The 15,371-nt window shown below is 42.8% G+C and overlaps 1 protein-coding gene across 1 annotated transcript in view; it reads left to right on the top strand.

Moving 5' to 3' along the window:
* CRYBG2 (crystallin beta-gamma domain containing 2) overlaps positions 1-15,371 on the top strand; it is a 58,608-nt gene that overhangs the window by 42,378 nt on the left and 859 nt on the right. Inside the window, 15 exon segments of the mRNA XM_083625702.1 lie at positions 436-575; positions 3,616-3,742; positions 4,465-4,500; positions 5,410-5,546; positions 6,371-6,497; positions 8,106-8,248; positions 9,180-9,306; positions 10,364-10,396; positions 10,793-10,905; positions 11,454-11,583; positions 12,578-12,717; positions 13,385-13,508; positions 14,495-14,653; positions 15,195-15,332; positions 15,334-15,355. Coding sequence (XP_083481828.1) covers positions 436-575; positions 3,616-3,742; positions 4,465-4,500; positions 5,410-5,546; positions 6,371-6,497; positions 8,106-8,248; positions 9,180-9,306; positions 10,364-10,396; positions 10,793-10,905; positions 11,454-11,583; positions 12,578-12,717; positions 13,385-13,508; positions 14,495-14,653; positions 15,195-15,332; positions 15,334-15,355 — 1,696 coding nt within the window.

Raw genomic sequence — 15,371 nt, 5'->3', positions numbered from 1 at the left:
GCTCATTCTCCTCTCCCTCCCACATTACTGAAAGGAGAAGCCTAGAAGCTTTTTCTTCCAGTTTTAGCAATTGTGACCAGTTGGGGTGGTTGAGAAGGCAGTGGCATCCTCCCAGCGGTGGCAACAATTCATTCATCAGGATAGGAATGGGGCAAGGTGTCACCAGTGAGGTTGGGGGGCTGCTGCATCGAATGACATTGATTGCATTGGTCCTTACTTGTGTGTTCTTGGGCATTGGACTTCAGCCATTATGTTTGCAACCCTAATGTCAGCACAGGCCTTTGGAACTCTTCCAAGTAAGATATCTCTGTCCCCTGGCAGTGTAGTAATTGGACTCTGCGGTACATTTCTGGATGCTGGAAATCAGTTTGGCGAGAAAACAAAGAATTCTGTAGTTGTTTCCCCCCTTTCACAGGCCAATCCTCTCTGTTTCAGGATTACAGGATTCCTGAGATCAGTTTGTTTTCTGAGGAGAATGGAGAAGGTAGAAAACAGAAGTTCACAGATTCCGCAGAGGACACACGAATTCACAACGAGCCATTGCAGGCAGCTTCTATAATTGTGCACTCTGGCCTGTAAGTGACAGCTTTTAAATGCTTTGAGCATTCATGATGTAAGAAGTGATCTAGAACTAGGGATGGAGGAGAAAATCAGTTTGGTTTGGATTTTAATGTAAACTTACCTAATTCGCAACCAAATGCAGAAATAGGTACGCTAGCGGAAAGTGTGCACAAAAATGTGTATATGCGTATATACATACAAAATGCATTATATTATGGGAAAGAGTTGTGTGTGCATATGTATATGTTTCCTCATTTTTCAACACAGCACGGGTATTTGATGGTCTGGGGAGGTAGATAGACTAATAATCTGATTTTTTTGCACAGGATCACAGCCTGGAGGATTATTGTGCAAAGGCTAAATTGTGACCGGGACACACTTTGGCCTGGCTTGCAAGTAATGCAAACTATAGTTTGTTTGTTTGTTTGTTTGTTTGTTTGTTTGTTTGTACAAACACACTCCAGCCAGCCAACTATGGTTCGTTTGTGGCCATCAAACCAGAAACTATGGTTTGAGATTGGCTTATAAATTTCAGTTTATGTTATTCTCGGTTTCTCATGACACTGAATCCACAATTCTAGTTTAATCCTAGTTTGTTTCAGCACCGCACACAACTCTGGCAACAGCACTTAGGGGGGGAAAAAACCAGTATTAGATTAAGCAAGCCATGGTTACTTTGCTCATCTGCAAGCCACAGCTAAAGCAAACCATTGCTTTGTGATACATGTGAACATTGCTATATATTTATTGAGAAGTGGAACTACAGCAAAACAGTTTGGGTCATATGTTTCTTTCATATTACAATCTTCTTCCTAAACTTGGTGGGGTTTTTTGCCCATGTTTGGGGTTACAAGTTGGCTGTACGCAGCAATGATTAGCTAGGGCTTGTGGCAATGCATCTCTGAATATCATTCCCTGGGAAACAACGGTGGATGAGTGTTGTGGCGCAGGCTTCCCAGAAGCATCTGGCTGGGCACTGAGAACAGAATGCTGGACTAGATGAACCTTTGGTCTGAACCAACAGGGCTCATCTTATGATCTTATCATGAACCTGCCTCCCTAGGATCAGTTTTTCACCTCTATCGCTGATCAACTGCATTTGTCGAAACCATTGAAAAGCTGTGGGGGGAGCTAAACTTGTTCAGCAGGAGAAAAAACAACACTAAGTCGTCCTTTTAAAGTACACACCCTGAGTTGATTTCAGCTCAGCCCAACCTGAAAAGCACCTCTGGCATAGGTCCATTTAATCATTTTTTTTATAAACATATTTGTTATGTGCAAATCCTCTCATGACTCAGTGGTAGTTAAAGGTTCATGGCTTCATTTGCATAACTTTCCAGCTAGCAAGTGTGTGTTCAGTCTTTCTTTTGTACACATATTTGTAGCAATTTGTAAATCCACACTTGACCTAATGGGAGGGATGTGCAATAGCTTGCAACACTGAGCTTGGAGTTAGATTTGATAGATGTATTTTAGTCAAGTGACAAGTGGGACCTGCCGTCCTAGTGCTAGAGGTCTGAGTTGGGGGGCAGGCTCTCAGCTTGGAACATGAATATTTTATTTATTAAATTGAAATTATTTAACACGATTCATATACCGCTTAAGCATCAAAGGCTCCAAGCAGTCGGCATAAGATATACAATAAAATTACAGATAAAATATAAATTTAAATCAGATGCTAGAAAGAAGTTAGGCTAAAAACAATCCAATAAAAATCAGCATTATGAAGCATTTATATTATCTCTTTATGTCATAAAATGCGTATACCACAAAGCGGTTTACAAAAAAAAAAGATACAACAATAAAATTATCACTAAGAAAAATGAACAACAATGTTTTAAGACTTTCAAAAAATTAAAATAACAATAGGCTAAAACAGATTAAAATACGCGTCAACTTTCTAAACATCTGAGTAGGCTTGTCTAAACAAAAAATGTTTTTTAGCATTATGAAATAAAACTACAATTTGCATAATATATATATTAAAAGTAGGGATAAAACCAGATATTTAAAACAAGTTAGGCTTTAAAAAGCAAAATAAAATCAACAGTTTAAAAATATACATTAAAAAATAAAATTATGTATTAAAATACAATTCAAATTTACATGGCTCCCTTAAACAAAAAGTTTTTAGCAGGTGCTGAAAACAATACAGTGAAGGCACCTGCCTAATAATCGCTGCAAAGGAAGTTCCAAATTATTGGTGCTGACACACTGAAGCATCAGTTCAGAACAAACATGTGGTTTTGCTGGTATTTCTATTTAACTGGGTGAGGCTTGAGAAGAGGGAAGTGGGACGTGTGTCCTTCCTTTCCACTCTGCTGGAGCTTCCCTGTATACAGGGAGGGCAGCTTTTAAAAACCCCACCCCCACCCCCACGATATGTGCTGTTAACTGTTAGGGGCTTGAGAAGGTCAGTTCCCTCCTATTCTCTACCTCATCTTGGAATATAGAAAATGTCTCAGAAGCACAGAAGTCCCTGTCTTCAGCTGCTGGAGACATAGCTAGGGGCTTAATATTGGTCTGAGTATTGAGTGGACTAGACTCTTCAGACCAGGATGATACATAAGACCAAACTCCTGCTTTTTATATCTCACCTGGCTGCATCATGGTAAACTGTAAACTATGGTTTACTATGCACAAGCAAAATGGCACCAGTTTCGCTCCTTCCAGCTACCTTCTCCTGGCGCTGGGAGGAGACGAACCATGTTCCCTGGCTTAGCATTATGTCAAAACCTGGGATTGTGGTCTGCTCCCTTGCAGTGAACTACATTCTGTAGCCAAGGCTTGTTCTTCACTCGTTGAATATGGCTTGTTGGAGCAAAACCATGATCCCTGGTTGGGATGCTAAGCTAAGGGATTCTGATGTGTTTCCTCCCAGCATATGCTTTATGGTTTACCATGATGTTCGAACATGACTGCTGTCTTTCCAATCACAGGTTATGCATTCCTCTCTCCTTCCAGGGCTGCCGCTAGGATGTGCTTTTCAGTTCATTGGGCACATGACACTACAAAGGTTTAGCAGACATTCATGGTTCTCTCTATGCTCCACAGGTGGCTTGTTTACTCAAAACCCTTCTTTGACGATGATCCTTATGTCTTAGAACCCGGTGGGTATCCCAGTTTGCGAGCCTGGGGAGCCAAGGACCCCTCAATCTGCTCCATGCATCCAATTAAGATGGTAAGTTTTGTTTGGCAGCATCTTCCTCCTGTTTTCAACCTTAAGGTAAAGGTAAAGGGACCCCTGACCATTAGGTCCAGTTGCAGACGACTCTGGGGTTGCTGCGCTCATCTCGCTTTATTGGCCGAGGGAGCCGGTGTACAGCTTCCGGGTCATGTGGCCAGCATGACTAAGCCACTTCTGGCGAACCAGAGCAGCGCATGGAAATGCTGTTTACCTTCCTGCCAGAGCAGTACCTATTTATCTACTTGCACTTTGACGTGCTTTTGAACTGCTAGGTTGGCAGGAGCAGGGACCAAGCAACGGGAGCTCACTCCGTCGTGGGGATTTGAACCAGTGACTTTCTGATCGGCAAGCCCTAGGCTCAGTGGTTTAGACCACAGGGCCACCCACGTCCCTTAGCCAGGCATAAACTGGGATCATTATAAGTGATGGACAGCTTATAAATCTAAATCATAAATATATGTTGGGACATGAGTGTCCAAGCTATCCATTTGCTTGTGGTTTCCTGTTTACACTTTAGAAGGCAGGCTTGAACTGCATGGAGACAGCAAATATTTTTTTGAAAGAATGACATTTTATATTTGAAAAGCCCCGCTACGTCAGATCTAACACACATCTAGTCCACCATCCTGTTCTTGCAATGTCAGAGTGGTCCATGAAAAGGAAGATGGACACAGATCCACTCACAGAATTCTCATTCTGGCTTATTCTTGTTTTAGGGCTGTCCTGTCGTGGAAAAGCCTGGCGAGCCCAAGGTAAGAGGGGGAAATAATTGCTGCTGAATTTGATCCTATGGCAAAAATACTTCCCAGCAGAAAAGGGGGCTAGAGGACTTAAGCTAACTATAGCATTGTACATTTCAGCAAGAGGCATCAGCAAATCTTTGTTTGGAATAAGCTAAAGTCTTTATTAATTTATATCCACTGTACTGAGTGGAAAAAGTCATTAGACAGTTAATCTACCCAGGGAAAGAAAGCTTAAGTGGTCTTCCTGGGTTGTGAGTTCAGTTTCTCTTTTCTTGTTTCACCTTTCGTCTTTCCTTCTGCCATTACCTGTAATTCATCAGACATTACTGAGTAAAATATGTTGTTTAAAGTTTGCAAAAACACACTCTACAACAGGCATTTCACATTTTGGAGCTCAGAAAACTGAAATGTTACACGTAGAATAAAATGCAGAAAATATGCCAATGTGTAGTTTTTGCAGAAACATGTCCAACAGGCATCCTTTACTTTGGGCTGTTGGGGGTGGTGCTTATAGATTTTAAAGGAATAAATAGCAAGTGGCTACAGCCTACAGTAAAATGTAGATGAATAGAGTGGCATGCAAAAGGAAGGGGGAGAGAAAGCAGTGCTTATGGACTTAGGAACTCTTCCATACTGGAGCTTTTTCCAGACATGAGCTGAATGTTGTTGAACACCGCAGCCACAAAAACTAGGAATTTGCTCTTTTTAAAAAAGAAATCCTAGACATTCAAGGAGTCCAGATTGTAAACTTTCCTCAGAAGTGAGTTGCTCCAGGCCCTCGTTATTTTGGTTGCTCTTTTCTTTAAAAGCAAGAAAGGTTCAAAAGTTTGTGAAAAACACCAGAAGGAGGAGGTTTCCACCATTTTATTCTCATTGTTCTCCATGTTTCATTCTCTCTTTCTCCCTCTTCCTCTGCAGGCTCTAATCTTTGAAAGGCCACATTTTCTGGGTCATAGCTGGGAAGTAAGCAGAGACATTTACAACCTGAAGAAGCCAGAAAACAACCAGGACTCCAAGATGTCTACTGCAGGCTCTCTGAAAATCCTGGGAGGCTGGTGAGCATTTGGAAGAATGAATAAGTGTTGTAGGGCAAAGGAGCCATCTAGGCACCAATAATTGTCAGCTGACTCCTACACGCCAATCCCTGATCACCCAGGTCTAGGAAGCCCTTGACGCAGAACTGGCCAATTAGTCTGAGCATGAGCAACATTCACTGTCTGCTCTGGAAATTGACCTCAACCCAGCCACTTCTTCCTTGCCTGTTTAGCCCACCTGCTTTCCTCATCTCCTGGCATCCAAGAGCATTCTGGGCACTGTAGTTTGCTAAGGGTTGCTGGGAATTGTAACTCTCTGAGGGGTAAACTAGAGTGCCCAGAATTCTTTGAGGGAAAGAATGTGTTTCAAACGTGCTTTAAAGGCAGAGTGTGTTCACAACCATGGCTCTAACAGCTGATCCCACACCTTCTGCCCACCCCAATATAAACAGTACTGCTTGTTACTGTCATTTCCCTGCCCTTCACCCTAAGGTCCTAGTGCGGGTTATGACAATTAAAATGCAATGTATGTCTTTAACATTTGTACCTGGCACCTTCACTACACATCTTTCTGCAAATGTTGAAGACACAGCTCATTACATTGGCTTTTGACATCTGAGATGGAGAGGAAGCTCCACAACGTAGGGGCTGCCACAGAGAATGCCCTCTCCTGGGCCACCATTGCCCCCAAGCCTCTGAGGGCAGTGGGACAACCAAAAGAGCCCATGAATTATTGGGGATGGAGGAGAAGAAAGATGGTTGTACATCTGGAAGAAAAGGGAGAGTAATTTGTCTTTTGTGCCACATGCATGCTCTCTTACTGTCGGATTGTTTCACATTGCTAGCTGGATTGGTTATGAGAAGGAAGGTTTCCGTGGTCACCAGTACCTGCTGGAAGAAGGAGAGTACAATGACTGGACACAGTGGGGAGGCTACAATGAAGAACTGGTGTCACTTCGGCTTATTCGGACGGTGAGAAAACCTGTCTGCTTAACAGGGCGATGGATGGGAGATTTATTGCCACAAAGGAAGAAAAATTTCCTGGCTTAAAGCATATGCCGAGTTCCTAAAATAAGAAGTGTCAAAGGTCAGCCGTATCAGGGAGAAACAGGACTAGTTCAGAAGTATTATTTGTTTTATTTCTTTTAACTTTCCCTTGACTTCCAGTGTTCCGGCTAATGCTTATGTAACCAAACCAGCACTACCCACACACGAGGCAGGTATTAGCAGACTTGGGGGGCACCTTCAAAGTTTGCAGAAGGACAAAAAAAATATTTAGGAAAAGAGCTTGAGGGAGGTACAGCCTCCAAAACTGCTGGCTAAGAACTGAGTGTGCTTTGTGGCCATGGAATAGTGACTGTATCGGGGACAGGCAATGGAAACTACTGAAAATGCAATTATAGGTCTTGTTTGTCCAGTGTGAAAGCAGGATGCAGGCTGTAGTTTCCCAATTATTTATTACGAAAGTGAGGACAACGCCCCCTTGAAATCTAAAGAAATCATCCTAGCGTACATTGCACATGATTATTTCACGCGTGTCTGCACTGAGGAAAGGAGCACTGGGGGTATCCCATGTATTATTATATTTTATTATTATTAACTGCTGCTATTATAGTAATTTTCCTTACTGTTCATTTGTAGTTTCATTGCTGCTGTTTTTTGAATTGTCAACCACTTGAGTATGGTTTCTGTAGAAAGACAGAACAAATTTGTTGTTGTTGATGATGATTTTGCCCTCCTTCTCCAGCGGTTCCCAGGGCATGTTACAACAATTTAAAATTCAGAATTAAAAGCAATTAAAACAGTAGCAGTAAGCGTGTTACATGTTTTTAAATTAGTTATTTTTTCTCCATGCCAGAGTGTTTCCGAATGCATCTTTAATTAGCAGTTTCCTGTCAACAGGCTGTTTACTAACTCATTCCCTTTTCACAGCCTGAGCAATTGCTTTTCTGGTTGTTGTCATTGTTGTTATTAAACAGTTAACGAAAAACAAAATAATACCTACACAACATCCACAACAATCCCTAAACCTTCTGCTATCACTTACTGTGTTCACATTACTGACTTAAAGTGCTGTAAAGCTGTTTCCTCCCTGGTGTGTTTCACAGCTCTTCCCCTCCCCCACACTGTAGCCTTTCACATCAGCATAGTTTCATTAGTGTCAGATTCATTTCTGTTTGTGTACACACCAAGGGCCATTGACAGGGGGGTGGGGATGTTTGCACCATACATAAAGATGCTCACAACCTGGCTAGAGACAAATTGGGAATGGCTTAAAGACGCCATTTGGTGTGAAGCTGATTTGAGAAACAATGCATCAAACAGTAGTATTTTCTGCATATACATTTTGGATATCATGTGAATATGGATTAAAAACTCAGCACTAGAAACATAGTAAACAAGAATGCAAAGACAGCCTTGCTCCTCCCCTCAATCCATCCCCACTGCCTTTCCTCCTTTTCTATAACTCAGGTCTGTAGGATGTGAAATGAGGCTCCTTTTTCTTGAAAATCCATCAGCAAGGAGAGGGGTTGTTGCCGCTGGCTGTGCTGATACATTTTATTTTTCTTCACTCGGTAGGACTTCTTGGACCCAGCCCTTGTGCTGTTTGAGGCCATGGACTTTGAAGACGGGCCCAGCGTTGAGCTCAGTGAAGCACTGCCAGATGTTGAGCTGGCCAGCTACGGGACCACGACACAATCCATCCATGTCCTCAGTGGAGTGTGAGTATTGCTGTGCTCTCTGGGGAGGCCACATCAGGGCTTCATTGAAAGTGGGGTGAAGCATGAGGCACATGATCCCCGCGACAACATAAACCTTCACAAGCTTCTGTACTGTGGTTTGATTCTGTATAGGGAAGTTTTTTCTAATTGTTTCATGTTTTATTATGTTTTTATATATGTTGGAAGCTGCCCAGAGTGGCTTGGGTGACCCAGTCAGATGGGCGGGGTACAAATAATGAAATTGTTGTTGTTGTTTTACAAGCTTGTAAATGAAATAACTTTGTGTGGTTACATTTGTTGTTTGCACTGTTTAATGAAAATAATAAAAATTACAAAGGAGGGGGGGAAAGGAACAGTAGCATATGACTGTCTTTGTTTGAGCCAAATAAGAGGTCTCTAAGAAGTAAATGAGCTTTTTGAGATGATCAAAACTATTCCTCAGTCTGGATACTAAAAAGCAAGCGAAAGGATAGGTGTCAGGGAAAGCCCAAATCTGTGTACACACTCTACCTTCAAAGCACATTCTTTCCCTCAGAGAATTCTGGGCACTGTAGTTTGCTAAGGGTTGTAGGGAATTGTAACCCTGTGAGGGGTAAACTACAGAGCCCAGAATTCTTTGAGCGGTAGAATATGTTTCAAATGCAGTCAGAGTACGTACATATCCAAAATCTGCTGTTTGAAACAGTTTGATAGGGAATGGAGGAGGTAGTATCCTGACTTAACGAGGATGAGTGGTGATTATTGCAACACGGTTGCACCAAAGGCTAGAGGGAGAAAGAAGCAGAGCAGTGTTTATGCTCATTAAGAACTGTAGGTCGAAATTTCACATGATAGATGTGTCAGCAAAACACGCACTTTGAGCTGCAAGTACTCTGGGTGACAGATCGTGAATATGGAGGTTTAGATAATCCATTTCCATTTTTGCGGCCAGGTGGGTGGCCTATGAAGATAAGAATTTCTCAGGGGAGCAGTATATCCTGGAGAAAGGAGTGTACCGCAACTGTGAAGACTGGGGTGCAAGCAGCTGCCAGATCTCCTCAGTGCAACCTATCCTACAGGTGAGAATAAAGAACTCTGCATTCATGTGTCCCCAGTTCAGAAACCATGTTCCCAATCCCACCTGTCTCCAAGAAGGAGCTTTGCGTATCCTTCCGTTTTGTGTTTCCAAATAGGTTTTTGTGCAAGGCCAGATTAAGATGTTTGGGGGCAATTCTCAGAGCAGGGCCTGCCTCCCCTCAAAAGCAACACATGAAATTTACCACCACAAAATAGGTCTTGTCTTAACGACTAACAACTTTATTATAGCATAAGCTTTTGTTGATTGCAGAAAATAATAATCCTCTAAGCCTTGGGAGTTTCACAACTCTCAGTAAAATACAAACATTTTGTCACCCCTGATAAACAAAAAGAAAATATTCAGAATATGGGCTCTTGAAACCCATTACAGTGGTACCTCGGGTTAAGTACTTAATTCGTTCTGGAGGTCTGTTCTTAACCTGAAACTGTTCTTAACCTGAAGCACCACTTTTGCTAATGGGGCCTCCTGCTGCCGCTGCACTGCCGCTGCACGATTTCTGTTCTCATCCTGAAGCAAAGTTCTTAACCTGAGATAATATTTCTGGGTTAGCGGAGTCTGTAACCTGAAGCGTATGTAACCCGAGGTACCACTGTATTGGTTTCACTCACTGCCTGCCTTGGGCCAGTCACCAGCTCCCAGCCTCACCCACCTCAACATGGCTGTTGTGAAGATATAGAAGGAAGTTGGGATGGCTGCAAATGGGAACTTAGTGCTTATATCAGAAGATGATGGACTTCATTGGAGGTTTTTAAACAGAAGTTGGATGGCCATCTGCCAGGGATTTTTAAACTGTGGTTCCTTTGTTGTAGGGAGTTGGACTAGATGACCTTTGGTGTACCTTCCAACTCTACAATTTTTGATCATAGACATCAAAAGTTGGTTTGTTTAACCAGAGGGTGCATTTTTCTGGATCCTCCCCTCTTGGATTGAATAAATGATATCAAGGACCTTCCAGTCAAGCACATAATTCTTATCTTTCTGGGCTTGCCTAAAGATTATATTGTGTACCACTTCTTTTTCTTCTCTCTCTCTTCTAGGTTGGGGAACACAGTCTACACTTCATTTCTCAGGTGAGCAGGTGGACTTCAGAAGCAAAGCATGAGGGTGGTTCTTATGCCCATCACACTGCTGTTACATGGGTGCTACTAGACGAGCTGCTGAGTCACACAAAATTTGGTTATCCCATACTTCCTAATTTTTTTTACCAGTCTGTTGTGACCTCCACCAAAGAATCCTGGGAATTGTAGTTTGGTGAGGGTGCAAATATTTTTCAGTTAAAATATTTTTCTATCCCCACCCCCTTCCAGAACTACAGCTCCCAGTGTTTCTTTGGGGAGAAGAAATGACTGTCAGGAAACACAATTACATTGGCAGGATATAGATATTTCTGTCTGCCCCAGGTCTGATTCCTCCATGTTCATTATTTCCCCAGTTTGTTCATATCTGACATTTTCTTGACTCCCCAGATCCAACTCTTCTCAGATCCAGACTTCTTGGGGAATTACGCCTCTTTCAAGGAAGACCAAGCCTCACTTCCAGAGAATTTCATCCCACGCTCCTGCAGGGTCAATGGAGGCAGGTAAAGTGATGCTTCCTCAGTACAGCAGCTGAATGTAAATGGTATGATGTGAAGAACTCATCATGTTGGCTCTAAAGATTTAGGGCAGGGACTGCCAGCATGATGCCCTCTCCAAATGTTGGTGGACCTTTAGGAGTGGGGAAACCTTTGGCCCTCCAGATGTTGCTGAACTACGGCTCCCATCAGCCCCAGCACACCTAGCCAATAGCCGGGGATGATAGGAATTGTAGTTCAGCAACATCTGGAGGGCCAGACTTCCCCCATACCTGGTCTACAGCTCCCTTCTTCCTTGACCATTGGCCATGCTGGCTGGAGCTATTGGGAGTTGAAGTCTGGAAGGTTTCATGTTGGCTACTGAGGCTATCCTTGATTCTTTGTTCACCTGAACAAATAATGCTAGGCATGAAAGGTCATGCTGAAGCAACTGTCTTACTTTTGGATTTTGAAACACCAGAGTGGAGAAAGATTTTGAGCCAGATCTACAGCCCTGAGCATGAAATTGCTGCCACTTGAGCGATGGAGTCAATCACGTCTCTGTCTTATTTCAGCTGGATTCTCTATGACTGCCCCCAGTTTGATGGAGAGCAACACATTCTCTCTGAAGGCGAGTATCCAACACTGACCTCTATGGGCTGCCTCTTCACCACGTCCATCCGCTCGCTGAAGAAAGTCCCCATTGTAAGTTGGAAACATCTTCTTGGCTCTAATACTGATTGGCAGTAGGTAAATGACAGGCAAAAGAAAGTGCTTCTTTCACACAACACATAGTTAACTTATGGAACTCAGTGGCGTAGCGTGGGGGGTGCAGGGGGGGCCGGCCGCACCGGGCACAACATCTGGGGTAGGGCAAATCCATGGGTTAGGGGGCGCAAATCCACGGGTTAGGGGGCGCAAATTACTTGTCTTGCCCCGGGTGCTGACAACCCACGCTACGCCACTGATGGAACTCTCTGCCACAAGATATGGAAATTGTACCCTAAATTAAATGGTGGTTAGAAAGGATTAGATATACAAGAATTTAGATAGGACAGTGCATTTCCATACTAGGGCCCAATGCACTGCCAAAGAAGTTTGGATGCAGCAGCTGCAAGATTCCGATGTCTCTGGGTTGTTATGGTACCAATTTAGCAATTAAGCAAAAGAGGATATTAGAACAGGCAACAAGAAAGCTGACCTCAGTTGAAACACTGATGCAAAATCTGAAGAAAAAGTTAGGTTTCACAAATTTAGTATATACAGTACCGCTAGATATGGTATCCTTCTGGAGTGGCTGTCCAAGTTAGGAGTTTATGGCACTACTCCTTCTTGGGCGGTCGTTTCCAGGGGGTGATACTTGGGGAGTGCGCTTTGGCACCATGGAGCCTTCAGTGTGGAGTTCCTCAGGCTTCAATTTTATCCCCTATGTGTTGTTTAATATCTACGTGAAACCACTGTGGGGGGTCATCTAGAGTTTACATTATCAGCAATATGCTGATGATTAGTCATTATTTGAGGTATCTTTCATTTGACCAACCAAAGTGAGTTCCTTGTCAAAACTTGAGAGTTTCACACAGCCTGAATGCTCAGAGACCTGCCGCCCCAACCTTAAGGTTTCCATGTGTTTAGCCTTCTTCTTGTTCCTTGAGCCCAGTTTCATCCCCGCCCTTCAACTCTGTTTTCCTTTTTTTCTTAGTTCTTCTCAGAGCCCTCCATCTTCCTACATGGACTGGAGTGTTTTGAAGGGAAGGAGATCGAGCTGAACAGTGAAGTGCGCAGCCTTCAGGCTGAGGGATTCAACAACCATGTCCTCTCTGTGCGGGTAAAGGGTGGAATGTAAGTAAACGATGACCTGCTATCACACATAACGACCTGGGCCATTGTTAGGGCTAGGTAGGGATGGACAAACCCATTCCGCATGGGGCAGAACTGAGTCTGCCCCTTCCTGTTTCTCTGCTGATTTTAAAGCTGCAGTTCCCCAAAGTCCTCCAGCCAGCCACAGCCTGGAGGACTGGAGACTTCTTGCCACCATACACTAGGAATAGAGTAGAGGAGCCATTCCCCCTGGGAGTTATGGGACTTGATGTTCCATCACTCTCAGAGGGAATTGTATGGCAAAAACATCGCTGCCTCTGGGGAATTAAATGATTTGTGGTGGGGTACAAATTAAATGAAGAATTTTATCTGCGTTGATTTGGATGAGAAAGTAGATGGCTTGCCTTCTGACACATTTTAATTCTAAATATACACCTATTGCTTGTGTAAATTTTGCGTCTATGGGTTTGCATCCCAAAGTCTTTGAAATGTCTAGCAACAACTGGAGGTGTGTAGGAGACAGTATGTAGCCATCATGAACACTAGCCAGGTCTGTCGTGTCAGCAGCAAGCAAGTCCCATGCTCCTTTTTTTGATTACCATTTCCCAATTGATGAAGGGCCAAAGTGATCTGTGCTGCTAATGCTTTTTCTCCCATTGTTTGTTGCTCTGCCAATTCCCTCATACAGTTGGGTGCTGTGTGAACACAGCGACTTCCGAGGCCGCCAGTGGCTTCTGGACTGTATGGAGATCACCAACTGGCTGACATACAGTGGACTTCAGCACATCGGCTCCCTTTACCCCATCCGGCAGGTGAGTGCCCAGTGCTCTGGTCTACTGGGGAGGGGTTATAGGCAAAGGATTACTGATTAAGGAGCAGTTTAAAAGCAGTTTAACCAGATGTATGTGGCACATTTGCCCTATCTCTCTGTCCCTTGCCAAGCTGCTTAAATGTTCAAGTGGGCTATTATAAATCTGGGGAGCAGGTAGATGTCAGAATGCTGGCGATTCCACCATACCTGCTGCCCACTGAGGCATACATGCAGGGTGGATATGATTTAAATCAAATCGATTTAAATCACTAGTCAGTAAGACTTGATTTAAATCATTTTTTACAGAAACGTTCAACCTTGCTGGCATCCTCTTAATATTTACAACCCGATGAAGGTTTCATTTTTGGAATAATAAATTTTCAGAGTAGTTTTTACAGTTATATCAAAAATTACTGGTTTGGTTATACTATCAGAAATACATAGACAGATAATAATGAAATTATTGTTTATATTTGGACAACTTTTCTGCTGTACTTTATTGGAAGGAGAAAAATAACCATTTCCTTAATAACCATTCAAACAATTTATTTAACTAAAACAATAACTTTATAGCATATGCATCCATGTTTGTTAACCAATGTGGTTAAATGATTAAAAAAAACTTAGACTGAGTTTTAGCACACATGAAAAACTTTAAACAAATCCTTATTTCCTGATGAATAGCCTTTGGACTATAATGTAACTTAAATAGAAAACTACATTTAGAAAGATTTTTTCCTCCAAAAGCATTTTATTTTAAAAATCCGATTAAAATTTTTAAAAATCTGATTTAAATAAAAAAAAAATCCGATTTTTTAATTATTATTTTTTTAAAATAATAATTGATTTTTATCCACCCTGCATAATTTATTACTCTGAGAACGGACACGGTGGTCAGATTGCTCCACAGCATGGAACTTGCTGAGCAGCTTAGATGAATGCACAGTGATTGTCTTTTCTGTCTGCCTCTCCCCTCCCTCTCCCCAGAGACGCATCTATTTCCAGATAAAAAATGAAGAGTTGAAGTCCTTCCTGTCTGTCCCAGATGACGTTGAAGACATGAAAGCTGGGCGAGTTCTGGTCTCAGAGCTCAATGGCAAGAGCAGCTCCATCTGGTACTATGAAGAGGGGCTTATGAAGAACCAGGTGAGGGCTTCTTTCTCTTCCTCTTGTGTGGTTTACAGGGACAGAAGCAGCTGGGGTGCATGGATAATCCAGGCCTGCTTCAAGAAGACCCCATACGATACCCTCAAGTTTAAATAGTTCCGCTCCCTCTATTGTCCACATAGCAGTTGGGTAAGCCTGGCAAAACTAATATCCAAATCAGTTAATCATTAATATAATAAATAGTTAAACAGATGGATGAGATGGCTGCTTCACATATAAAATGTCACCTACAAGGGTATATGCTGGGCTGGTATAGAAGAAAAGTCTGTATTTAGGTGCCATGGCTCAGTGATGGCGCTCATGTCTTGTATACAGAAAGTCCCAGGTTCAATCCCAGGTATCTCCAGATAACAGGATATTGGGTATCAGGTAATGAGAAAGATCTCAAAAGGCCACTGCCAGTCTGAGTAGGCAGTACTGGGCAGGATAGACCAACAGTAAAAGTCAACTTCAGCTTTAGATGTTCACTGTATGCAACACACTTTCGTACCACACTGAATTGGCCTCTCTTGACTTTCAGGTTGCGCCCAACATGAGCTTGCAGGTGATTGGTCCAGCTGCAAAGGGATCCAAGGTGGTGTTGTGGTCTGAGAGCCGACTGCCCCGGCAGACCTGGCAAATCGATTCTTTTGGGAGAATCTGCAGCCAGATGTTTGAAAAACAAGGTCCTGGATGTGAAAGGTAAGGCATTGGCTGT

This window comes from Podarcis filfolensis, assembly GCF_964270895.1.
Source record: "Podarcis filfolensis genome assembly, chromosome: 8".
Classification (NCBI taxonomy): Eukaryota; Metazoa; Chordata; class Lepidosauria; order Squamata; family Lacertidae; genus Podarcis; species Podarcis filfolensis.
The sequence above is the reverse complement of the archived record's forward strand: the minus strand, read 5'-3'. Positions and strand labels throughout refer to the sequence as shown.